Source organism: Erpetoichthys calabaricus, chromosome 10, assembly GCF_900747795.2.
Source record: "Erpetoichthys calabaricus chromosome 10, fErpCal1.3, whole genome shotgun sequence".
NCBI lineage: Eukaryota > Metazoa > Chordata > Cladistia > Polypteriformes > Polypteridae > Erpetoichthys > Erpetoichthys calabaricus.
This window is the reverse complement of record NC_041403.2, coordinates 152,125,728-152,151,747: the sequence shown is the minus strand read 5'-3', so window position 1 is coordinate 152,151,747 and position 26,020 is coordinate 152,125,728. Positions and strand designations below refer to the sequence as shown.

The 26,020-nt window shown below is 41.1% G+C and overlaps 1 protein-coding gene across 2 annotated transcripts in view; it reads right to left on the bottom strand.

Moving 5' to 3' along the window:
- Positions 1-17,787, bottom strand: part of cdk5rap1 (CDK5 regulatory subunit associated protein 1) — a 49,938-nt gene extending 32,151 nt beyond the window's left edge. The window contains exons 1-3 of one of the 2 annotated variants that reach the window (XM_051932569.1): positions 17,608-17,787; positions 9,042-9,340; positions 845-948 (exon numbers count right to left, since the gene is read on the bottom strand). In XM_051932569.1, coding sequence (XP_051788529.1) covers positions 845-948; positions 9,042-9,315 — 378 coding nt within the window. In that variant the 5' untranslated portion in view covers positions 9,316-9,340; positions 17,608-17,787. Of the gene's footprint in view, positions 1-844; positions 949-9,041; positions 9,341-17,607 lie in introns of those variants that run through there. The other variant, XM_051932570.1, reaches the window with a different exon arrangement.
- Between the last annotated feature and the right edge of the window lie 8,233 nt (positions 17,788-26,020).

Genomic DNA, 26,020 nt, shown 5'->3' with positions numbered 1-26,020 from the left:
TAGATAGATAGATAGATAGATAGATAGATAGATAGATACTTTATTAATATATAGAATTCCTGGTGTTTTTGGGCAAAGTATGAAATATCCAAATTATTTTAATATTATATATACTTTTCCTAGGTATTGTATTTAATACCTAGGCATTATATAGAATGACAAATGCTATTTAGGCAAAGTATTAAAAGAGAGTCATGAAAAGGCTTTTATTGAAAAGACATGAAAAAGAAAAATACAAAAGTATACGACGTTCTTATTGAGGAAAACAACAGAAAATAAAATATGAACCTACTTGTTGCAGCAAGGAAGGAAAAAATGATTTTAAATTGCACTTAATTGTCTTTCGCACAAAAAAGTAAAACTTTACATAAATGAAAAAAGAAAATATCAAATAGAATACAGAACTTTCTTACTGAAAAAAATAAGAAAAAAATTAACCTACTTTTTGCAACAAGGAAGGCTTGAATGTCATTTTGAATTGCACTTGCATTAGCAGGAGTATTTGATACTTTGCCGGTTTGTCTTTTGGCATTGCATAGAATGCCTAGGTAATGTGTGAAATATTAATCATTTCATACTTTGACGTCCAATTTTTGGCATCATATATATTGCCTAAGAATTCTATACAATGCCTGCCTTTCATACATTGCCAGTAACATGTACAAAACTAGAGCATTGAAACAAACATGTATGATTAAAGACACCAAATGATATGGGGCAACAAATTCCCACTACAAATTAAAAAAAATGCAGAAATACAAAATATTCTACCAAAAAAATCTACATAACATATCACTGAAGAAATGTCATCCATTGACCATAAGACTTTATTAGATTGCCATACCTGACCAAGATCTGTCGTCCGTTGATATCCTTTCTTCTGCAGAAAAGACCAGGCTACTTCTGTGTCACTGACATTCATCTGACAGCCATACGTTTCAAAATATACTGAAAATCAAATTGAAAAAAACACTGACAATCTGCCATATTCATTGATAGTGTGCACGACTGCAATGTCAACCATATCTTTGCTCTTTAATATAAAATTTTGTCAGTTGAAATTTTAATATGTCATGAGCACATCAATGTAAGCTTCACCTCACCAAGTGAGGCGGGTTTTACATGCAGTGAAAAACAAATAAGCATCTGAATTTGAAGTCACTTGCAATGCACATACAGTATATTTGTTTAGCAATTGCTAACTTTTGTTTAGCACTTACTGTGTACCAGGTATATGAAGGTAAATGGAATTTTGGGACTAGTAATAATGACTTGTAATCAATGTTCCCTCTAAGCTGAGCACGTGAGCAATCGCTCACACGAATTCAGAACATCGCTCATACTTCCTGCACGATCGCTCATTCCGACAGCGTTGCTCGTACTTATCGCACGATCACTCACTCCAACCGTCGGAGTTGGTGCTCATAAATTTTTGGCTTAAGCAAAATGTCGCTCATAAACAATGTTTTTTGCTCACTATATGCTACTCCTTAGAGGGAACATTGCTTGTAAGTATAAAATTACCAACAGAGACACAGTCAAACAATACGGAATACAGCTCAATAAAAAACTGAAACGTACCAGTTTGTACAAAAAGACTGTAGGAGGAAAAAAAAAAAAAAAAAAAAGGGTTTCTGTAGTGCTTGAATCTGTGCCTGCCTGTTTCACTAGGTCAACCTGACCTAGCACATTTGTACCAGCACATTTAAATTTGAGATGAGATCATATGGACCTTTAGATAATGATAAGCCATTAGAGTGTTTAAGAGAATATATTATTTATCTGTGTCCTGATTAGTGTAAATTAAAATATATTTAAATATGTTATGTAAATTATCCTAACTAATAAAGTTGTTTTGTTAGACTTGTGGGGTCCAGCGGCTGTGGGGCATCCGATGGTGAAGAAAGATTCATGGATCTTGACTTTGCTGACGATGCTGTGATCTTTGCGGAGTCAATGGAGGCTCTGATTGGGGCTCTCGAGAGACTGAGCGAGGAGTCCGAGTGTCTGGGCTTGCGAGTGTCCTGATAAAAACCAAGATCCAGGTCTTTAATGACCTCTTGGGCACTGCCATCAGCAGTGTGTCTGTCTGCAGAGAGTGTCGACCTTGTTGAGAGGTTTACTTACCTCGGCAGTGACATTTATGTCTCTGGTGACTCTTCCTATGAAGTCAGTAGACGGATTGGGAGAGCATGGGGTGTCATGAGGTTGCTGGAAAAAAGTGTCTGGTACTCGCAATATCTCTGCAAAAGGACGAAGTCTTTAGAGTCCTGGTGCTTCCTGTCTTGCTATATGGTTGCGAGACATGGACGCTATCCATTGACCTGAGATGAAGACTGGACTCCTTTGGTACTGTGTCTCTCCGGAAAATCCTTGGGTACTGTTGGTTTGACTTTGTGTTGCTCATGGAGTCCTGAATGAGGCACATTACCTGTATTGTGAGGGAGCGTCAGTTATGGCACTACGGCCATGTGGCGCATTTCCCCGAGGGTGATCCAGCTCATAGGATCCTCATTGTTGGGGACCAGAGTGGCTGGACCAGGCCAAGGGGACACCCACGTAACACCTGGCTGCGGCAGATAGAGGGTCATTTCTGGTGGGCGGGACTGGACCACGTGTCTGCCTGGGGGGTTGCCAACCGGGATCCCGAGTTGTTTTGTTGTGTGATGGTTGTAGCAATATTTTGTACCAGTGCATGCTCCCCAACTTGACTTGGTTAGACTACCTTTGGGGTCTGTAGTTGCCATTATTCAACAAGTGGACAACAGCTGTGCAAATGAATGTTAAAGAAGATATTATGAGGCTGAAAGAACGCACTGGTGAGCTGAGTAATCACAAAGGGACTGGTAAACCAAGGAAGACAGAAGAATCCACACTAGGGTTAACAAAAAGCCCCAAATACCTGTCTGACAGATCAGAAATAGTTTTCAGATGCAAATGAGGATGTGTCAGAGACAACTAACCGCAGAAGACTTCATGAACAGAAATACAGAGGCCATACTAGTTAGCCTCATTATAGTTTCTTCAGAGAGCCTGTAGAATTCCAGAAACAGGTCTTGTGGACAGATGAGACAAAGATGAATCTGTGCCAGAGTGATGGCAAGAGCAAAATGTGGACACGAAAAGGAACTGCCCAAGATCCAAAGCAGACCACCTCATCTGTTAGACATGATAATGAGGGTGTTATGGCTTGGGTATGTATGGCTACCACAGGTCCTGACACACTTTTCTTCATTGACGATGGAACTGCAGATGGCAGTGGCACAATGAATTCTGAGGTGTACAGAAACATCTCATCTGCTCAAGTTCCAGTAAATGCCTCCAATCTCACTGGACAGTGCTGCATCCTACAACAAGATAATAATCCTAAACATTTCGCTAAGGCAACACAGGAGTTTTCCAAAGTTAAAAAATGGAAAATTCTTGAATGGCCAAGCCAGAATTAAATCCAACTGAGCTGGTATTCTGTATGCTGAAGGGAAAACTTAAGGGGACAAGCCCCCGATTCTTCCCTTTCTAATATAGGTCCTCTGTTTTCGCAGACCAGTCTAATCTTGTAGAAGCGCACCACCTCTACATCCACGCCCTGGACAGTGACCGAACGTACAGGTTCTTTGGTACAGCAAAATTCAGTGAACTAGTTGCTTGGTTTTGCTGATGTTAAGACACAGGCAGTTTTTTTGCCACCTCAAGCCTATAATCTGTCTTATTTAATGCCCTCATCAATACACCCCATTTGTGTAGAATCACCTGAGAATTTCTTCAAGTGACATGACCAGGGGCCTCATGTATAAACGGTGCGTACGCATAGAAATGTTGCGTACGAACGTTTCCACGCTCAAATCGCGATGTATAAAACCTAAACTTGACGTAAAGTTACGCACATTTAAACGGGACCTCATACCCTGGCGTACGCAATTTCTCCGCTCGGTTTTGCAGACTGGTGGCACCCAGCGTCAAAGCAGTGCTACTGTTCCTGTGTGGTTACCCTTTCTTTCTTAGACCCAGATTCCTGACGCGGCTTTATAAATACAATGAAATTAACTGCATATTGTTTATTAGTGTAATGCATCTGACTGTAATTATCCTGTAACAATATAATGGTCCAGGGAATAGCCGTAGTATTCCAAATACCATAACTGCTTTAGCGTTGTTACGCTCACTGCATCGCGTTTCAGAAACAGTTTCATCCCAAGAACTATAAACGCAGTCAATCAGTCCATCAAGTGCTCCTTGTAGAACTGTTTGTACTTATAAGTACAATTACCCCACTGTTTAACTTGCACTAAAGTTATAATATTGCACAACCTGCGCCACTTTATAAAGCGCGTATGATGACGATATCATTTTTAAGATGAAATGCAGCAAAATATGTTGCTTATAGCATACAGATAAACCTTTAACTTCATTTAAATAATCTGTATTGTTAATAATTAAACATGTGAGGACACAGTGCCGCAGCGCTAGCTAGTTCAGGGATAGCTCCTGCCTTGCGCTGTATTATTGCTGGTGCTGACACGACACTGGAAGGATAGACAGATAGAATAATTAAACATGTACTACGAAGATATTTCAATGTTCCTTAAAAGTTTTGGAGAATCTGCATTCTAAGCTTACAGATGGCTTAACGTCTATTACAGAGCTGATTGTGTGGCAATTGGGTATTTGGAGAAAGAAAAGTAAGGACAGGAATTGGAGGTTAGTACGTTTGAAAGAGACAGTACTTCTGTAATAAATTATTTCATTGAAGGTCGCACATGGTGCAGCAAGCCTCTTGCGTGAGATATGAACAATCACTGCGCCACCGTGTTCCCATGTTTGATCTTCTATGTGCTCTATGTGTGTGAATCACTACATGCTTCCGTTCTTTCTCTTTATCCGACAGGACACAGAATCCATTACATTCGTGATATTACAGCTCTCTGAATAATTAAAATACTGAGATGTATACGTGATATCATTTTCATGATGATAGGAATGAAAGCATGTTATTAAACACAGAACAAAGCATTTAACGTGCTACTTGAGAAACTAGTAAAATAAACGATTTTAAGATGAAGTTTATGATGTTCTACTTTAAGGACAAAATAAACTACGTGATTAAAGTGGAAATTTCGAGATTAAAGTTGACATTTCGTGCTTTTTTTCCCCACTGTGTGCCTATTTTTTTTCTCTGTACCCTAATAAGCTTTCATATGACACTCAGACGGTCCGCTGTGATTCGCCTTTTCACGCCGACTTTGATATGTGACTTCTTTTTTATTTCGGGCACTGTGCGACTTTATGAACTTGAGCTTTCGAGTTTCTCTGACACTATGTCACTCGATCAACTTTCTTTTGTTGATTATACCACTGTTTAAACCAACAAATAGTACGTTTTTCCTTTGCCTCCACTTGGTATTCGCTGAAATTCTTATATTTTCCCCCGTGCTTTTCCCATTGTCTTTTCACAGAAGGCTATTTATATCGATTTGCATATTCAAAGAGGCATAATTCTGGGAGGAGTTGGGGCGGGACAGAAGGCGCGTGCACGTGCGTTACTTTTCACGCTGATCGGGATTTATGTAGCGGAAGAACGTGAAAGTATGCGTGCGCACAGATTCCTGCATCTGGATTTTTCTGTGCGTACGCACATTCCTGCTTTTGTGCTTACGCCATGTTATACTGTGAGTTCTACGCACGGCGTTATACATGAGGCCCCTGGTGTTTATATGTATAGTCTGAGGTGTACAGACTGAAGAGAAAAGGAGACAAAACTGTTGCTTAGGATAAACAGAACTATTAAAATAAGAAAACATTTATTCCAGCTAATTCCGTAAATAAAGTAAGCACTGAGTACTCATGGAGCATAAAAATAATCTTAATGAGCCAAAACACAGAATGAAATGTGGTTAATGTGGATTATTGGACTTGAGGTGAATGGAGCAATGGTGGTGCTGCTCTCTTCCTCTTCATGCCTCACACTCCTGGTATAGTGTTCACATATTCTGGGCAGCCCAATTGCTTAGTATGAACAAATGAAACTGATACAAACAATTGCCCTTTCCCCTACTCAAACATTATTGGCAGAAACCAGTATTGAGCAGTTCTGCCGTCCATTGTAAGGGAGATACACACACACTCAATCAAGATTTGGACTACTTAAAATTAAAACACACACACACATTCTCTCTAAGCACAGAATGCACTCCGTTTCATTTGTCTAATACAGTTAATAAAACTACAGGGAGATTCACTCGAAAGAGGCCCTGAATATTCTGCTGTAACTCCTGTTAGGATGAAGCAATCTGAACCAAAAAAATCCGCTCTATACCTTGACATATGGGTAATCGATTGCATTTCATGCAGTGCTGCAAGTGGTTTCCGTTTTCTGACAGACATATTTTGACACGGCGCTCCATGTTCCTGAACATATCGGCAAGCGTCTCAGGGGGAATAGCAGCAATTTCACGTTGGATGTTTTCCTTCAAATCTTCCACAGTGCGAGGATTGTTCCGATACACTTTTCCTTTGAGCATACCCCAAAAGGAAGAAGTCTGGTGGTGTCAGATCCGGCGACCGTGGTGACCAAAGCCCCTTTTGAAATTACCCTGATGCCGAAGAAGGACTCAATTTCTGCCATGATCTTTGCCGATGTGTGACACGTCGCTCCATCATGCCAGAAGTAACCTTCCGTTAACTCACGATCATCCAGTTGATTCTGACATCGCTTAAATGAATTGGTGACCCAATAGGATCACACCATGAAGACGCGCGGCTCAATACTGTATGCCACCATCCTGATGAGAAGTCAAGTGACTGACTGAAGGGGTACGGGCAGAATGCACCCAGAAGTTGCAAATGGATGTTAAATGTCACAATGGCTGTCCAGCCGACCTCAAGGCTCCGACGCTGGGGCAACTTGACTTGTTCGAAGCTCCATATTCTGAGGACCACATTGCACATTGTTTTGTTTAGATTGCTCCCTCCTAGATAGAGTTATTACAGAATATTCCGGGCCTCTTTCAAGTGAATCTCCCTATATTATGCTAATTATCAAGAACAGTGCTTCCTTTAGCAAATGTATAAATAATTCATACAGTATTAAATACTTGACTTCTTTATCAGATCTCTTATCACTAAGAGACTTAGAAAAATCAAGATACATATTAAATGCCCAGAAATACAGTTGTGCTTTAAAGTTTGTGAACCCTTTATGCAGAATTATCTATATTTCTGCATAAATATGACCTAAAACATCATCAGATTTTCACTCAAGTCCTAAAAGTAGATAAAGAGAAACCAGTTAAGCAAATGAGACAAAAATATTATACTCTGTCATTTATTTATTAAGGAAAATGATGGAATATTACATATTTGTGAGTGGCAAAAGTATGTGAACCTCTGCTTTCAGTATCTGGTGTGAACCCCCTTTGCAGCAATAACTGCAACTAAACGTTTCTGGTAACTGTTGATCAGTCCTGCACACCGGCTTGGAGGAATTTGAGCCCATTCCTCTGTACAGAACAGCTTCAACTCTGGGATGTTGGTGGGTTTCCTCACATTAACTGCTCGCTTCAGGTCCTTCCACAACATTCCAATTGGATTCAGGTCAGGACTTTGACTTGGCCATTCCAAAACATTCACTTTACTCTTCTTTAACCATTCTTTGGTAGAACAACTTGTGCTTAGGGTCGTTGTCTTGCTGCATGACCCACCTTCTCTTGAGATTCATTTCATGGACAGATGTCCTGACATTTTCCTTTAGAATTCTCTGGTATACTTCAGAATTCATTGTTCCATCAATGAAGGCAAGCCATCCTGGCCCAGATGCAGCAAAACAGGCCCAAACCATGATACTACCACCACCATGTTTCACAGATGGGATAAGGTTCTTATGCTGGAATGCAGTGTTTTCCTTTCTCCAAACATAACGCTTTTCATTTAAACCAAAAAGTTCTATTTTGGTCTCATCCGTCCACAAAACATTCTTCCAATAGCCTTCTGGTTTGTCCACGTGATCTTTAGCAAACTGCAGACGAGCAGCAATGTTTTTTTTGGAGAGCAGTGGCTTTCTCTTTGCAACCCTGCCATGCACACCATTGGTGTTGAGTGTTCTCCTGATGGTGGACTCATGAACATGAACATTAGCCAATGTGAGAGAGGCCTTCAGTTGCTTAGAAGTTACCCTGGGGTCCTTTGTGACATCGCCGACTATTACACACCTTGCTCTTGGAGTGATCTTTGTTGGTTGACCACTCCTGGGGAGGGTAACAATGGTCTTGAATTTCCTCCATTTGTACACAATCTGTCTGTGGATTGGTGGAGTCCGAACTCTTTAGAGATGGTTTTTTTAACCTTTTTCAGCCTGATGAGCATCAAAAACTCTTTTTCCGAGGTCCTCAGAATTCTCCTTTGTTCGTGCCATGATACACTTCCACATACGTGTAGTGAAGAGCAGACTTTGATAGATCCCTGTTCTTTAAATAACACAGGGTGCCCACTCACACCTGATTGTCATCCCATTGATTGAAAACACCAGACTTGAATGTCACCTTCAAACTAACTGCTAATCCTAGAGGTTCACATACTTTTGCCACTCACAAATATGTAATATTCCATCATTTTCCTCAATAAATAAATGACGAAGTATAATATTTTTGTCTCATTTGTTTAACTGATTTCTCTTTATGTACTTTTAGGACTTGAGTGAAAATCTGATGATGTTTTAGGTCATGTTTATGCAGAAATATAGAAAATTCTAAAGGGCTCACAAACTTTCAAGCACAACTGTACAAAGCAGTTATCATTGAGTTAAGAAGAACTGTTTGGTAGAGTGCACAAGTATTGGATAGAAAAGCGTTCATATGATTAAATGGCTTGGTACGAACATTAGCCACTACTTGTTAGCATATTGTGCTGCAGCAGTACAATACCCCTTATACTTGACCATGGAATTTCCAAGGCCAGATGTCAAGTTTCAGAAAATATTTATGAAGGAAACAGCCAGCATGAACCTTTGAAAGATCCTTGCACAACTACTATCCACTCTGCACACTGACCTTTCCTCTTAGATCCCATTTCTGAGTCTTCATTGATATATGGATGAGCTTCTTCAATGTCATCATGCCTAACTGAGGTTGCGTTCTTCTCTGAATGAAGCTTGTTTAAAAAATCTTTAAAAGTAGGCCGATCAGCTTGTTGGTGTTTGAAATTGTCAGTTTCCACAGTCACTTTGGAAGCCTGAGTTTTATACGCTGTGAAAAATCTCCGCTTCCACACAGGCCGTAACAGCCATCTGCCTCTTGATAAGGAAAGGCATGGCAGAGATGTCATATTTGTGATGGAGACAGCAACATTCCTAAAACAAGGAAAGTAACATAACATTAAGTGAGTACCTCTGGAGGAAACTCACAAGTGAAACATAATTATAATAAGCAAAGACAGGTGTTAAAGAGAACTTGGTAAAGATGTAACTTAGAAAACATCCTTAGGGATGACCACATTACAAAGTACTTAAGAACTGTTTTGTACAAACAAGACTTCAAGTTGTTAAAAAAATAATAATAATCAGCAGCACCTACACTTTGAACACCATTTGTTCAGCAAGCGAGATGAAGCCACAAATGTAGAAATGACTCCATACTTGAATACCGCAGTACAGTGGGCAGTGCTGCTGCTTTACAGCCCCAAACACATACAGGTTAAGATAACAGCAATGACTCTGTGCGAGGCTGGATGTCAACGTAACTGGGATGGACTGGTGTCCCGTCCTGGGCTCACAGCTGCCTTGCTGTGGAGGGTGGGCTCTTCTGTACCCTCATGACTCTGAATTGGATTATGCTGGTTTGACAATATCATATTATGCTTTTCTGCAAAATGGCCGATATTTTTTGAAAAAGGGAGCTTGCATGGATCACGGATACATTTTCTCTCCACCCCAAAAGCACAGCTTGTAAACTGGCAAACTAACTATCCGCCAGATCTTTAATATCACTTACAGTTGTGAAAAATAGACTTAATGAGGCGACTATCAGCAACAATAAAGGGATGGTCCTTTTCTGTTAGTGTTGAGAAAAAAAATAATCTAAAGGAAGATTTATCTTTATTAATGTAGCAGGCATATTACTGAATATCTCAGCTTGTAGTTGTATATTACTTGGCTGTATTTTTTTTTAATCTTTAGGTGGCATCAATTAGAGGAAGCTCCAACATAAAATACAGTAAATTATATAGCTGACAGGCGTGTATGATCACTCCCCCCATATAGGCCACTTTTTGAAATTTATCTTAATGTTTTCCTGTATTTTAGCCAGTCATGTGTAACCTTTAAAAAGCAAAGCAGTGACCTCTTGGTTCAGTTTTAGTAGCATAACCCTATTATATAACCCTGCATATATACCCGCAGATAAGTTGGGGCTTGATTTTACCGTATAATTTATGGTATTTTATAATGTCGGTCGTATAAGTCGAATGTAGAAAACTCACACTATTGGTCTAAGAAATTACAATATATTAACACCCACCTGAGACAGTAACCGCGTTACTGCGTTATTGTGCCTACGTGACCACACGGTGATACCCAAACTATTCCGAAGCAAAGTTTGCACTGATTTGTGTTTTTTACATCTCACACCCTCATACACCTTCATTGCAAGAGCATCCCTTATCTACGAAGGAAGCTGGTTTTAAATTAAAAGTCGTGGAAGTGGCGAAAGAAATTGGTAACTGCGCTGCTGCAACAAAATTCGATGTGTCTGAGAAACTGGGGCGTGATTGAAGGAGGCAAGAAGATGAAAAAAAAAAAAATGTAACTGTCGCATTTTTGAACGGGCGTATAAGTCAGGGTCTGATTTTATGATCGATTTTTCGGGTTTCAAGACCCGACTTACATGCAAGTATTTATGGTAACAGTGGTGTGACAGCCTAAAACAAATATATTTTTAAAAACTGAAATTATTTTCTAGCTGCTGTGTCCCCACACAACCACATTTAGTTCACCACGCAGTACTTAATGAAGCATCATAGTCAGCATACTTGACTATTGCCTGAATTTCGCTTTGTTCAAATCACTCTATCCAGACGTTTTAAAGTCAACTGTACTTTTAAGACTGGACACAAGAGGGCACTGTTTCATTTGTGTGTTTTGAATTGTGGCACATGAGCACATTTGAGTTATCTATTTAAAACAACTGATAGGATATATGCGAGAAAGACTGGTGTATAGTCATATTTACTTTTAACATTTGAGTAACGATTCTTTACCTTATATGTTCAGATTCTATTTTACACCTCAGTGGGGAGAATAAAAAAACACTATTGCATTGTGAGTATAATGAATTGTCTCGTAGCCTCCCTTCGTTGTAGAATAGGGTGAACACAATATCTGCGATTACGACGCTGACAACACCTGCTCTTCTGTACTCTAATCACCAGGAAAAGCACTAAAGTCATAGTAGACAATCTGGAGACCCAACAGTCTCCTCACAACACTTGAACACCTTACAATCCATAAGATAAAAAAAATCGGGAGTGGTCTCCACTAGACTTTCTCGTATACTCAGATATGGAGATGGATATTTGAGGAGTAAACCGCAAGACAATGATTATATTTTTATATTATGTACATTAAAGAACCATCAACAACAAATCAAATCAAACTAATAATATACTGAACAACTATTATTAAAGTAAAATCAAATAAGTCGGACTCTTCAGCTGTATCAATAAAAGGTAAAGTACCACTTCCGGTTAATGGAAATAGCCCAAAAGTTGACAGAAATCTACGTTTTTTACCTAATACCACTACCTAAAATTTGGTTGACCCAAGTGAAAGTGTACTCAATTTATTGGGTTTACATACACACACACTTCCAAAAATGGTATTTTCGGACTCTGGGAGGTCTAAAACGTCGAGATTCATCAAAATCCTGACATCGAATTTTTGGACAATTACAATACTTTCCCTATACTTCGTATATGAGGAAGTAAAAAAAGGAAATGATGCCAATCATATTTTCACTGAAAATGGCCTGAAAAAATGCTTGCAAATTAACATTACAAAGCTGGAAAAACACCAACACTCCAGTGTGAAGGGGCCTTAAAGGTTCAATAATGTTTAGGTCTGGTTTCCTGGCTGGCAATGGAACGGGTCGGAGTTCATCCTGGTGGTCATGAAACTACTGTTGAATTAGTTTGGAAGTTTGCATGTGGGCACACTACCATCCTGAAGAATGTAATCATCATGAGGGAACAGTGTTTGTGTCATAAGTTGCACTCGGTCCTGTAAAATGGAATTTCACACCTTGGCCGTTAAACAACCATACAGAGAAATCTACCGACCTGATGACGTTCAAGTAAGGGCTGATCATTCCACTGGGGCATCCAACCATGTTCAGCAGTAGTTAACAGACATTGTGGGTTGAAATCACCCTAAGGCTTTTTCTGTTTGTAGGAAACAGAGCGAAAAATGACTTGTCGGGCCATATGATCTTTTTTCCCCCCTCATTGCTCGGGGTTCAGGTTTTGTGCTCCTTACATCGGGGTTTCTCATCTTTAACTCTTTTAGGACAGATGTCGACTAAAGGCGATAAAAGGTGTAATCGTTGATAAAAACTCACCGTTATGATATAGGCAGACCCTCTTTGCTAGGAGGACTGTTAGACTCATTGACTTGACGTTGAATCCGTCCATGTGTGTGAGTAGGATAGAGTAAACAACGTCTAGAATGGCATCGACATCGGGTGAGAAAGCGAAACGAATGCGTAAAGCAAAATACTCTGTGCATATTATTTTTTAAGTATTATTGCTGAATCGGACTCTGACTTATAGAAATCCGATTTTGATACAAGTGATCTGGAGATTAAAACCAAAGTCAGGTACCTGCATCAGCTGATTGTAGTGCTGAGCACGCTTGTGTAGCTGAGGTGCCCTGGGAGGAATACAGAGACATCGATCCATAGGAGGTAAGCTACCTACTGGACTTCATCAAACGTGGACACTACGAATTACCAGCCACTTGACTACTTTCAGCAGTTTTTTTTTTCCCAAAAAGTGCCTTTTATCTTACGAGTGATGAGACAAACATATATGCAATAAGTATGTGAATTTACATCCTGTTGAGGCTCATGAAACATAAAATATTTATTTATGACAAAAATCACTCTGTGTTACGTTGATTTATGTGTGAAACCATAGCTTTGTACTCTTTTTAGAATACTGAGTTTTTTGGAAAAAATATTCTGCCCTGAGACAAAGGGTAAAAAAAAAATAATTAGCCTTAAAAGAGTTCATTATTTAACTTTGGTATAATCAGTTTCTGAGTGGCTGACCTGCCATAAACTCCTGCTTTGGGAACCTCACGATGCACCGTTTTTATTGAGACAGAGGTGCTTATTCAAATGTCTTAAAGACTACACTTTTCTGGCATTTAGGATTAGAAAGGAGTACATCAGAGGATCGGCTCATGTTGGACGGTTAGGAGACAAAGTCAGAGAGCTGAGATTGCGTTGGTTTGGACATGTGCAGAGGAGAGATGCTGGGTATAATGAGAGAAGGGTGCTAAGGATAGAGCTGCCGGATAAGAGGAGAAGAGGAAGGCCTAAGAGAAGGTTTATGGATGTGGTGGTGAGAGAGGACATGCAGGTAATGGGTGTGACAGAGCAGGATGCAGAGGACAGGAAGATATGGAAGAAGATGATCCACTGTGGCGACCCTTAACGGGAGTAGCTGAAAATAGAAGAAGAAGTGACTATCTGATGAAGTGCCCAAATGTTCCTGTCAGAGACCTTTATTGTGTGACCACAGTTTCTCATTGCCAATGCAGTTTGTCCACGTGCTGTCATTATTTCTGAGACCGTTTCTCCAACACAAGTAACAGGTTTTATAATGTCAGTTAGTGATGCACCAGCTATTTGAATTCTTTTAGCTGCCTTATGTGACTTTGAAAACACATACATCAAAGTGCTGATTACCAGGCCTCTTTCATAGCTGACACATACTGCTACTTAGCAATCAACCTAACATGAGTCACTGTAACAGCTGCATATGTAATTATTATTTAGTTGCTTCAAAGTTTAACTCTCTTTTAGTGTAGTGTTATTATCCACTCCCTACATGTCAATGGCTGTCAGCAAGACTCTCTGAGAAAAAACTTACTTAAGGAGAGTCACCTCCATCAGAATGCGTGCAAATTAAGAAACGGCTCAGTGTGACAGTTGGTCCCACTCCGAATGACTACAGACCGGTGGCACTCACTCCAATCACGATGAAGTGCCCTGAGAGACTTGTGCTGGGGCAACTTAGACAGAACATTCTAGACAGTTTGCATATCGTCATAGCCAGTCCATTTCATACAATCTGGCACAAAAGGGTGGCACAAACCGTCACGTCAATGTCCTGTTTATAGAATACAGTTCAGCATTCAACAATGTTGAAAAGCATTTGTGAGCAGGTCCTCTAATACTCCTGACCCAGTCATAGTTATAACTCAGCCTGACCATAGATTTGCTCATCTTCAGACACAGATATTGAACAGAAGTACATTTAACAAATTGTTAGCATTTTTCTTTAAATGTCAAAAAACACAAGTTTCCATTATCCATATTACTAACCGAGAATGCTAAACCGGATGATGGACGCAGGCACATCCGGCAATGGGCCGTAGCTGCAAAAAGACGTACTGCGCAGGCGCAAAAAGAGTCCGCGAGAGTCGGCTGAGGAGCCGAGAAAGGCGGACAAAAGAGGGCGAGAGAGGCGGATGAGGGGCCGCGAGAGGCGGACAAGACCACAGAAAAAAGGAGTGAGCACAGGAAAAATGGAGAAATGAGGCGCAACGAGCACTGAAAAAAGGAAAAGGCACATAAAAAAGTATTCAAACGCAAGTAAAGCACGAAACACATTGCACACGAAACTAGACCCAAAAAAAAAAAAAAAAAAAAAAAAAAGAGGCTCGCGCACAACAGCAAGGCACCCCCCCCCCCCCCCTACAGGCACCGGACGGGACACACACCAAGAGGGGGATTCAACAAGCCCATGGAACACAAAAAAAAGAACACAAAACCACCCCACAGACCCTACAAGCAAGGGACGGGACACACACAAAGAGGGGGATTCAACAAGACACAGGAACACAAAAAGAAAGAAGACGCTCGCGCGACAACAATCCTCACCCCCCCCCCCCCCCCCCCACACACACACACACATCCATAAGAAGTCACACCCAAAGCCACATATTCTAAAGTGAACGTCAGCACCTTCACACTAGACAGCATAGGTGTCAGCATTGGTGGATCTCCTTACAATAAAGCACTATTAACCGTTCAACTGCAGAAAAAGAAACATATTAACAGTGACTGCGATCCTCCTTATTACTTATCCATATTTCGCATGCTGAGAAAGAAACAAGTCATGAATACACGGTCACGGGTACAAAACGAAAAGGAAATGATAACAGGAACAAACACACGAACACGAAAGAAACAACAAAATAGACGGCTATGCAGCATAGGTGGATCTCATTACCATAAGGCACTATTAACCGTTCAACCCGCAGAAAAGGCTCCATATTAACAGTGAGTGCAATACTCCTTATTACTTATCCATATTTCTAAAAGAAAAAAATGTCTCGACTCCAAAAACGCAAAGCTCAACTAAAGCTTCTAACTAACGATGTACCTAAAAGTAAAAACTTTATGAACTGCATTAGATCCTACAATAGTTCATTTGCTTTTAGTAAATATCAGGCCACCAAAAGGCAATGGACCATACTGCTTTCGCATATGTGCACAAATACTGCATCGCATTGGAACAGTGCACCCTGAAACAAATCAACAACGCAAATATGCACAAATCTACATCCTAGATCCACATGACGCAAACTATCAATCAAAGTGCTGCATCAGATTTTATGTGATGTAAATAATTTTCAGTATTGTTTATATATTTTGGCTTATGCGTCGTTTGTGAGTTTCTGCGAATTAACATATGTAATGAATGACTCATAAAACGCTCAAACACTCTGTCAAAAAATTCCAGAAGCACGGCTTTTATGGGCACACTACTAAATGCGATTCTCTTTCTTTCTTTCTTTCTTTCTTTCTTTCTTTCTTTCTTTCTTTCTTTCTTTCTTTCTTTCTTTCTGTAACTGGAGCATACGCAGATCTCATTAGTGGCTCAGCTCGAATGATAGGATATTTAGACTGAACATCAGCTCGTCAAACCCCTAAGTAAAAATTCCAAGCATAGTTCTCACAGCAAATAAAATATCAGAGAGAGAGTGGCTTTCACATGGGACGACTGATCCTTACAGTCAAAATCTCCAAAGGGCATCCGATACCCTGCGGCCAAAACAGCCCAGTTCAAGATGTGAAGAAACGTAATGCGGCCCCCGTCTGCTGAGAAAACTTGCGTTCAAACATTCAAAAAAACATTTGCCATTAATAATACAGAACTGAAAAGGATTTATTTTTCACCCCTATTCACAAAAATGTGAGATGCATTTTAAATGATTTAAACATGATCATTATAAAAATCGCTGCAACCGCAAGTGGCAAATCAGCAGCGGTAATCCCACTATGACAATTCAAAAGCGTTGACACGCAGCGTCACGACCCTCAAATAAATTTAGTTTGGTTATTCTGCATAAAATGAACGTGTATTTTTTTTTTATTCAAAACTGTAGTTGCAAATAATAAAATCTTAAGGTAGTTCAGTCCATTCCCTAAAAGTGTAGGACTACACGATCGAACCAGGTGTCCTAATGTTCATCTTTCGGCTGCTCCCTTTAGGGGTTGCCACGGCGGATCGTTTTTTTTTTTTGTTTTTTTTTTCCCTTATCTTCCTGTCCTCTGCATCTTGATCTGTCACATCCACCACATGCATCTTCTCTCTCACCACATCCATAGACTTTCTCTTAGGGCTTCCTCTTTTCCTCCTGCCTGGCAGCTCTATCCCTAACATCCAATTTCTCAATATACTCCGCATCTCTCCTCTGCACATGTCCAAACCAACGCCACTCTGACTTTGTCTCCAAACCGTCATACCTGAGCGGACCCTCTGATGCCCTCATTTCTAATCCTGTCCATCCTCGTCACACTCAATGCAAATCTTAACATCTTTAACTCTGCCACCTCCAGCTCTGTCTCCTGCTTTCTGGTCAGTGCCACCGTCTCTATTCCATATACCATAGTTGCTCTCCCTACCTTCCCTTTCACTCTTGTGGGTACCAATCTGTCAGAAATCACTCCTGACACTCTTCTCCAGCCATCCGTCCTGCCTGCCTGCACTCTTTTTCACCTCTCTTTCTTCCACAATCCCCGTTACTCTGCACTGTTGATCCCAAGTATTTAAACTCATCCACCTTCGCCAACTCTATTCCACGCATCCTCACCATTCCCCTGACCTCCCTCTCATTCGCACATATGCATTGTCTTGATCCTATTGACCTTCATTCCTCTCCTCTCTAGAGCATATCTCCACCTCTCCAGGGTCTCCTCGACCTGCTCCCTATTCTCGCTACAGATGACAATGTCACCCCGCAAACATCATAGTCCACGGGGACTCCGGTCTAATCTCCTCTGTCAACCTGTCCATCACCATTGCAAATAAGAAAAGTTTCATGCTTCTTACAAATAAAAGAAACCTAGACGTGTGTATCGAACAGAACTTAGCTGGCCAAATGACTCAGGTCTCTTCTGAATGCTCCAGCGTCTCAAAAGCTCTCCCGCATGTCACCCGTTCCGCAGACGCCGCTCAGTTTCTAACACTCGCCCTTCTCATAACATGCGTTTGCTGTCCCGCCGCAAAATGTTCCCCAACAGCCACGAGGACGACATTGAAGAAAGTTCCGCGTCCACATGTAGACCGGATAGTGCGGCGCGTCAACGAGTCAACGTTAAATGACTGAAGTTTATTACGTTGCGATCATCCCTTTCTGAATACTCCTTGAAGGAACTTCGTGGAAAGAGCTAAATGTGTGATGCCAGTGTTGGCATAACCGACGAACATCAAAGTGAGTAGACAGACGGATATTGTACAGTCATTTAGGACTGACAGTCGTGTCACCTAAGTGGTGACATGTCCACTGTGTCTAAGATAAGGGTTTCATTTGAAGCCTGTCACGTTATAAAAGATGTTATGCTACTGCCACACCTGGAGCAAGAACAGCATCTAAAAGCTAAAAAGAACAGTCTCAAAGAAACTATTAATTATTAAGTATATTAATTCAAATAAATAAACTAAGGAATTCAAAATAAGAGGAATCAGTCAGTCAGTCATTTTCCAACCCGCTATATCCTAACACAGGGTCACGGGGTTCTGCTGGAGCCAATCCCAGCCAGCACAGGGCACAAGGCAGGAAACAAACCCCGGGCAGGGCACCAGCCCACCACAGGACACACACACAGACACACCTACACACCAAGCACACACTAGGGACAATTTAGCATCGCCAATCCACCTAACATGCATGTCTTTGGACTGTGGGAGGAAACCCACGCAGACACGGGGAGAACATGCAAACTCCTCGCAGGGAGGACCTAGGAAGCGAACCCAGGTCTCCTTACTGCGAGGCAGCAGAACTATCACTGCGCCACCATGTCACCCCTAATAAGAGGAATGCTACATTAAAATAAAAAAAAAACTCTATTTAAAAAAGTCTGAATTAGTGTAGGCCACCCTAATTTAGGGTGTACATAATAACACATATATTTGCCTGTACTTATTGTATTATTGACTCAGCCAAGTCCCAGATTTCATCTGCTGGCTTCAGGGGAAGCTCCAGCCCTCAAAATGGGAAATTGGCCCCAAACCAGTAAGTCCCAACATACAGGGAGAGGATAACCATAAACCTCTGGCTGTAAAGTGCAGACAAAGCACCTTTATGAAGAGATTGGTTTTCAAAAGGCTCCATAACTCTAAAACACTCAAAAGAGCACCAATAGGCACACAGATCGATCAACCCCAAAGGGCAATCCAATTATAAACTTCAATCTTTGAACAAGATGCAGAAATCGTGATCACAAATAGAGCGGAGATTAGGAATCCAGTAATCTCCATACACCAATCAGACACAATATTAAAACCACTAAAACAGATGACATGGATTATCTTGTGACAATGGCACCTGTCAAAGGGTGGGATGTATTAGGCAGCAAATGCACAGTCAGTTCTAGAAGGTCATATGTTGGAAGCAGGAACAATGGACAAGGATGAGAGCAACTTTTGACAAGGACCAAATTGTGAAGGCTAAGAGACTGGGTCAGAGCATTTCCTAAATGACAAGTCCTGTGGGGTGTTCCCAGTAAGCAGTGGTTAGTACCTACCAAAAGTGCTCCAAGGAAGGACAACAGGGGAATCGACGACAGGGTCATGGGTGCCCAGGGCTCTTTGATGTGCTTGGGGAGCGAAGGCTAGCCTGTCTGGTCCAATCCCACAGAAAAGCATGACAAAAAGTCAAGACAAAAGTGACTCTGCCCAATACCTGAGGCTTCCAGGACAAGTTCTAGATCTAGATGGACCTGTAATTGAATTAAGGAAATTTAGAAAATGGATGGATGGAAGAAGTTCTCATCAAAATGATTTGTTTAATTGATGGCATGACGTGGTGCAGTCTTTGCATGCTTTCATGCCTTTTTTTCCCCCCAGTTTCCTCACACAGCCCAGACAGAATGATAAAAGGGTTGTGAGTTGGCGTACCCTGAAATGTAAGGTTGGCTCCAGTGCTGCTGGGAGAGACTCCAGCTCCTCGTGACTGGATTACAGAATTCAACAAATGGATTAATGAGAAGACAGAAAATAAATACATGAACAGAAACGAATGGTAATGTCAAAGGAAATCTCTTGGGGGACATCACCCTCTTTAATTTTACTGAATTGAGCAATAGTTAACATCAATGCCATGAATGGTCTAAAAGACTGAACTGCACAGCAAACTGGGGGTCCACTTCTAGAAATATGGCCTGGACTGCAGATGCCAGTTACTTACAGCACAGAAGGAGATTCTCAAATCTGCCTAATCCAGTTCAGGTGGGTCACAGCCTATCCCAGCAGGAAGTAGGGCATCTGAGGGCACACTAAAATTGGGCCCATTTAGGATCTCCAGTCAACCTAACTGGCATGTGTTTGGAACTTAAGGAAAAAGAAGCAAAAAAAAAAAACCACAAAGGCACAGAGAGAACATGGCGCTCCACACAGATAACAGGCGGGCACAAGTTTGAACCCGTGATGCTGGGCGTTTGAGGCAGCATGGCAGAGTCGGTCAATGCATTAGAGGTGATTGCCTGAGGGCTGCCATCATCTGAGGATTACCAGTTCTAAAAGTTAAGGGGCGTGTGCTCCGGACACTGAGTGGCACCTGGTCATTAAAGTTTGCCGATACCGAGTGGGCGCCGTACATGAAAGCAAAATTCTGTATGCTCCATACACCAAGGGGTACGTGCTTTCCTTAAAGTCTGTGGTATATACAACATTTGTGTAACTGAAGGGGCGCGCACTCGGGATACTGAGGAGGGCCCCAAAGTTTATTGAAGTCTAATAACACCAACTCCCTACTATGGACAATAAAGGGCGACGTCCGTCCACCCCACCTAGGGCTCCAAATGGGCATCTGCCGGCAATGGCAGCAGCGCTAAGCACTGCGGAGCCGAGCCACCAACGCATACCTGTACTCTGCTTCATTTCATCTTTAAGTCAGTTTACAAATATGAGCACACTGAGTGCCTCACTCATGGATGCGTGGAATGTGTTAAGTGGGGGCATCCAACCTGTAATTTAGGTGGACGGCCACTTCATTTTATTACTTGGCCTGCAGGACTTTCCAGGGTGTTTAATGAGCTCATGGTTAACCTCTCTGGACATGTGCGTGTGTGCGTGGGCTTCCATAGCGAAAATGACTTGTTTTAAAAAGATGCGTCAGGTTTATGAATAATTTCCAATTTGTCACGCTTCTGACTTTAAAAGCAGCACAGTTTATGCTGTTCTATTAAGCTATCTCATTCTTGGATAGTCCCTCTCATACTTATCTACAGTTAGGTCCATAAATATTTGGACAGAGACAACTTTTTTCTAATTTTCGTTCTGTACATTACCACAATGAATTTTAAATGAAACAACTCAGATGCAGTTGAAGTGCAGACTTTCAGCTTTAATTCAGTGGGGTGAACAAAACGATTGCATAAAAATGTGAGACAACTAAAGCATTTTTTGAACACAATCCCTTCATTTCAGGGGCTCAAAAGTAATTGGACAAATGAAATAACTGGAAATAAAATATTCATTTCTAATACTTGGTTGAAAACCCTTTGCTGACAATGACAGCCTGAAGTCTTGAACTCCTGGACATCACCACATGCTGGGTTTCCTCCTTTTGAATGCTCTGCCAGGCCTTTACTGCAGCGGCTTTCAGTTGCTGTTTGTTTGTGGGCCTTTCTGTCTGAAGTTTAGTCTTCAACAAGTGAAATGCCTGCTCAATTGGGTTAAGATCAGGTGACTGACTTGGTCATTCAAGAATTTTCCACTTTTTTGCTTTAATAAACTCCTGGGTTGCTTTGGCTGTATGTTTTGGTCATTGTCCATCTGTATCATGAAACGCCACCCAATCAATTTAACTGCTGTATTTAGCTGGATTTGAGGAGACAGTATGTCTCTGAACACCTCAGAATTCATTCGGCTGCTTCTGTCCTGTGTCACATCATCAATAAACACTAGTGTCCCAGTGCCACTGGCAGCCATGCACGCCCAAGCCATCACACTGCCTCCACCGTGTTTTACAGATGATGTGCTATGCTTTGGATAATGAGCTGTTCCACGCCTTCTCCATACTTTTTTCTTGCCATCATTCTGGTAGAGGTTGATCTTGGTTTCATCTGTCCAAAGAATGTTTTTCCAGAACTCTGCTGGCTTTTTTAGATGTTCTTTAGCAAAGTCCAATCTAGCCTTTCTATTCTTGAGGCTTATGAGTGGCTTGCACCTTGCAGTGCACCCTCTGTATTTACTTTCATGCAGTCTTCTCTTTATGGTAGACTTGGATATCGATACGCCTACCCCTGGAGAGTGTTGTTCACTTGGTTGGCTGTTGTGAAGGGGTTTCTCTTCACCATGGAAATGATTCTGCGATCATCCACCACTGTTGTCTTCCGTGGACGTCCAGGTCTTTTTGCGTTGCTGAGTTCACCAGTGCTTGCTTTCTTTCTCAGGATGTACCAAACTGTAGATTTTGCCACTCGTAATATCGCAGCAATTTCTCAGATGGGTTTTTTCTGTTTTCGCAGCTTAAGGATGGCTTCTTTCACCTGCATGGAGAGCTCCTTTGACCGCATGTTGTCTGTTCACAGCAAAATCTTCCACATGCAAGCACCACACCTCAAATCAACTCCAGGCCTTTTATCTGCTTAGTTGATAAGGACGTAACGACGGACTTGCACACACCTGCCCATGAAATAGCCTTTGAGTCAATTGTCCAATTACTTTTGAGCCCCTGAAATGAAGGGATTGTGTTCAAAAAATGCTTTAGTTGCCTCACATTTTTATGCAATCGTTTTGTTCACCCCACTGAATTAAAGCTGAAAGTCTGCACTTCAACTGCATCTGAGTTGTTTCATTTAAAATTCATTGTGGTGATGTACAGAACCAAAATGAGAAAAAAGTTGTCTGTCCAAATATTTATGGACCTAACTGTATTTGTCATTCTTCTGTTATTCAGCTTTAATATTTACAGAATCTACCATTCTTATACAGTGCAAGGTTTTGAAGGTCCATAAAGACCTCCTGTCCACCGCACTACTTGGTCGTTTATTCCAAGTGTCTGTGGTTCTCTTTGTGAAGAAAAACTTCCTACTGTTTGTGTGAAATTCACCCTTCACAAGCTTCCAATGGTGTCTCTGTGTTCTTCATGAAATCATTTTAAAGTGGAGATCTGTTTGATTTCAGTCGTGAGGGAAAAAACATTCCTCACGACATCCCAACATTCCGTCCACAACTGCGAAGAGAGAAAAACTGTTTAGCGAAGGCATTAACATATGAAGAAAATGCTAAAAAAAAAGTCTAAAATGTTTACTGGAGGTAGGATGACCATTGCTTTATGGTTGCGAGACGTGCAAACCATCCAGTGACCTGAGATGAAGACTGGCCTCCTTCGGTACTGTGTCTCTTCAGAGAATCCTTGGGTACTGTTGGTTTGATTTTGTATTGCTCATAGAGTCCCAAAGGAGGCACGTGACCTGTATTGTGAGGGAGCGTCAGTTACGGCACTACGGCCATGTGGCACAATTCCCGAGGGTGATCAGGCTCACAGGATACTCAATGATGGACCAGGCCAGGGGGACGCCCATGTAACACCTGGCTGCGGCAGTTAGAGGGTCATTTCTGGAGGGTGGAACTGGACCGTGTGTCTTCCTGGGGGCCAACCAGGATCCCGAACCGTTTCATTGTGTGGTGGGTGTGGCAACGCATTGTACCAGTGCATGCTCCCCAACTTGACCTGAGGTAGGAAGAGAGAGAGAGAGAGAGAGAGAGAGAGAGACGTTTGTCCTCCTACGGTAGGTGAGAATGAGTGTGAATACACACAAGTGTATGGTTCCTGGTTGAGGGAAGCCAGCATCGTGGTGTGCTGCCTAATTAGGAGGGTTGGCAGGATGAGTGTTGCAGTGGATTGGATGTGCAGTCCCTTTGACAATACAAAAAGAGAATTCTAAACACTAGGGGGCGTCATTTGTGGACCAGCTTGAGGAGTAAACCTTCCGAGCAGCTGAAAGAGACAAAGTAGTGCAGTGTGTGAGGATTGCTGTCTGACAAAACAAGAACACGAAGGAGTCAAAAAAAGGTTTGGGGAAGCCGCTCCTGTATATTGTAGGTGGTTGCAAGCAAAGTAAAGAAACTGATTTCATTGAGTTCAAAACGGAACTGATGCATATTAAAGTGAGGCAGAGGAAGTGATGTCTTTGGGGGGGCCGGAACCAGAAGTGATGTCTTCAGGGCTAAATGGAATTTCTAGAAGAAGGGAAAGGGTTAATACACTCTGCCCCCCCTCTGGTCCGGCATGGAACTTCCCTCATTCAAGCCCTTTAGCTCTCTCCAATGCACACGTGTGTAACAAGTCCTAGATTTCTCAGTGCGGCTGCGATTTACAGTACAATTAATTTCATGGCAAGCCGGAAGCTCTGAAACGCACAATGAAAAAAATCTTGGGATAACCATTATCTCGTACGTACATGAAAATATCTTGTACATACGGGATACTTTTACGTACATATGAGATGTTTTCACGTACACACGAGTTTAGAGTTAGATTTAATCATTACAAAAGTACGCTTCAAGGGTACCTAATTACAACTTTACCAAGGCTACTGCACTTCAGTTTGACGTTACTTCCATCTCTTGTAGCGCAGTGACATAACAAGCAGACAGGGGGGCTTTAATTTATTAGATTTATTAAAGGAGTGTGGGGTGGTCTGCCCTGATGGGTCTAATCTCCAAGCAACAAGTCTCACAATTCTCATCAATTTGAACAAATCACTACCCATGAATGAGTGTTGTGATTCTTGTTCACTTGAGTCACAAACTAATCCTTACCTGAGAACAAGTCTCACGATTCTCATCTATTTGATTCATGAATGAATCATTACCCAAGAACCAGTGTCACAATTCTCATTCACTTGATTTAAAAACAAATCATTAGCCAAGCACAAGTCTCATGATTCTGGATACTTTGATTCGCGAAGGGATTATTACTCAACAACAAACGTCACGATTCTCATTCATTTGATTCTTGAACTAATCATTACCTGAGAATGAGTCTCACGATACTTGTTCACTTGAATCTCACACTAACCATTGCCTGAGAATGAGTCTAACGATACTTATTTGTTTGATTCATGAATGAATCATTACCCGAGAACGAGTCTAATGATTCTTGTTCAATTGATTCACAAATGAATCATTGGCTTAGAATGAGTCTCACAATTCTCATTCATTTGGTTCACAAACAAATCACTACCCAAGAATGAGTCTCACGATTCTTGTTCACTTGAGTTTTAAAATTAATTATTACCCGAGAATAAGTCTCATGATACTTATTCGTTTGATCCATGAATGAATCATTACCCGAGAACGAATCTAGTGATTCTCGTTCACTTGACTTGCAAACGAATCATTAGCTTAGAATGAGTCTCACAATTCTTCTTCATTTGAGTCTGAAACTACTAGTCATTACCTGAGAATGAGTCTTACGATACTTATTATTTTGATACATGAATGAATCATTACCCGAGAATGAGTCTAATGATTCTCATTCACTGGACTCGCAAATGAATCATTAGCTTAGAATGGGTCTTACAATTCTCATTCGATTCACGAATAAATTACTACGCAAGAATGAGTCTCACGATTCTTGTTCACTTGAGTCTCAAACTAACCATTACCTGAGAATTAGTCTCACGATACTTATTCGTTTGATCCATGAATGAATCATTACCTGAGAATGAATCTAATGATTCTTGTTCCCTTGATTTGCAAATGAATCATTAGCTTGGAATGAGTCTCACAATTCTCATTCGATTCATGAACAAATCACTACCCAAGAATGAGTTTCATGATTCTTGTTCACTTGAGTCTTAAAACTGATTACCCGAGAATGAGTCTCACGATACTTATTCATTTGATCCATGAATGAATCATTACCCGAGAATGAGTCTAATGATTTTCGTTCACTTGACTCGCAAACGAATCATTAGCTTAGAATGAGTCTCACGATTCTTATTCACTTGAGTCTTAAAACTAGTCATTACCTGAGAATGAGTCTCATGATACTTATTATTTTGATCCATGAATGAATCATTACCTGAGAACGAGTCTAATGATTTTCGTTCACTTGATTCAATAATGAATTATTGCCCAAGCACAAGTCTCATGATTCTCGTTCACTTGATTCACATAGAAATCATTACCTGTGAACAAGTCTCATAATCCTCATTCATTTGATTTGCGAATAAATCATTACCTGAAAACTTTATTGTAATTCCTTGAGTGCTGAAATGGGACAATGCCC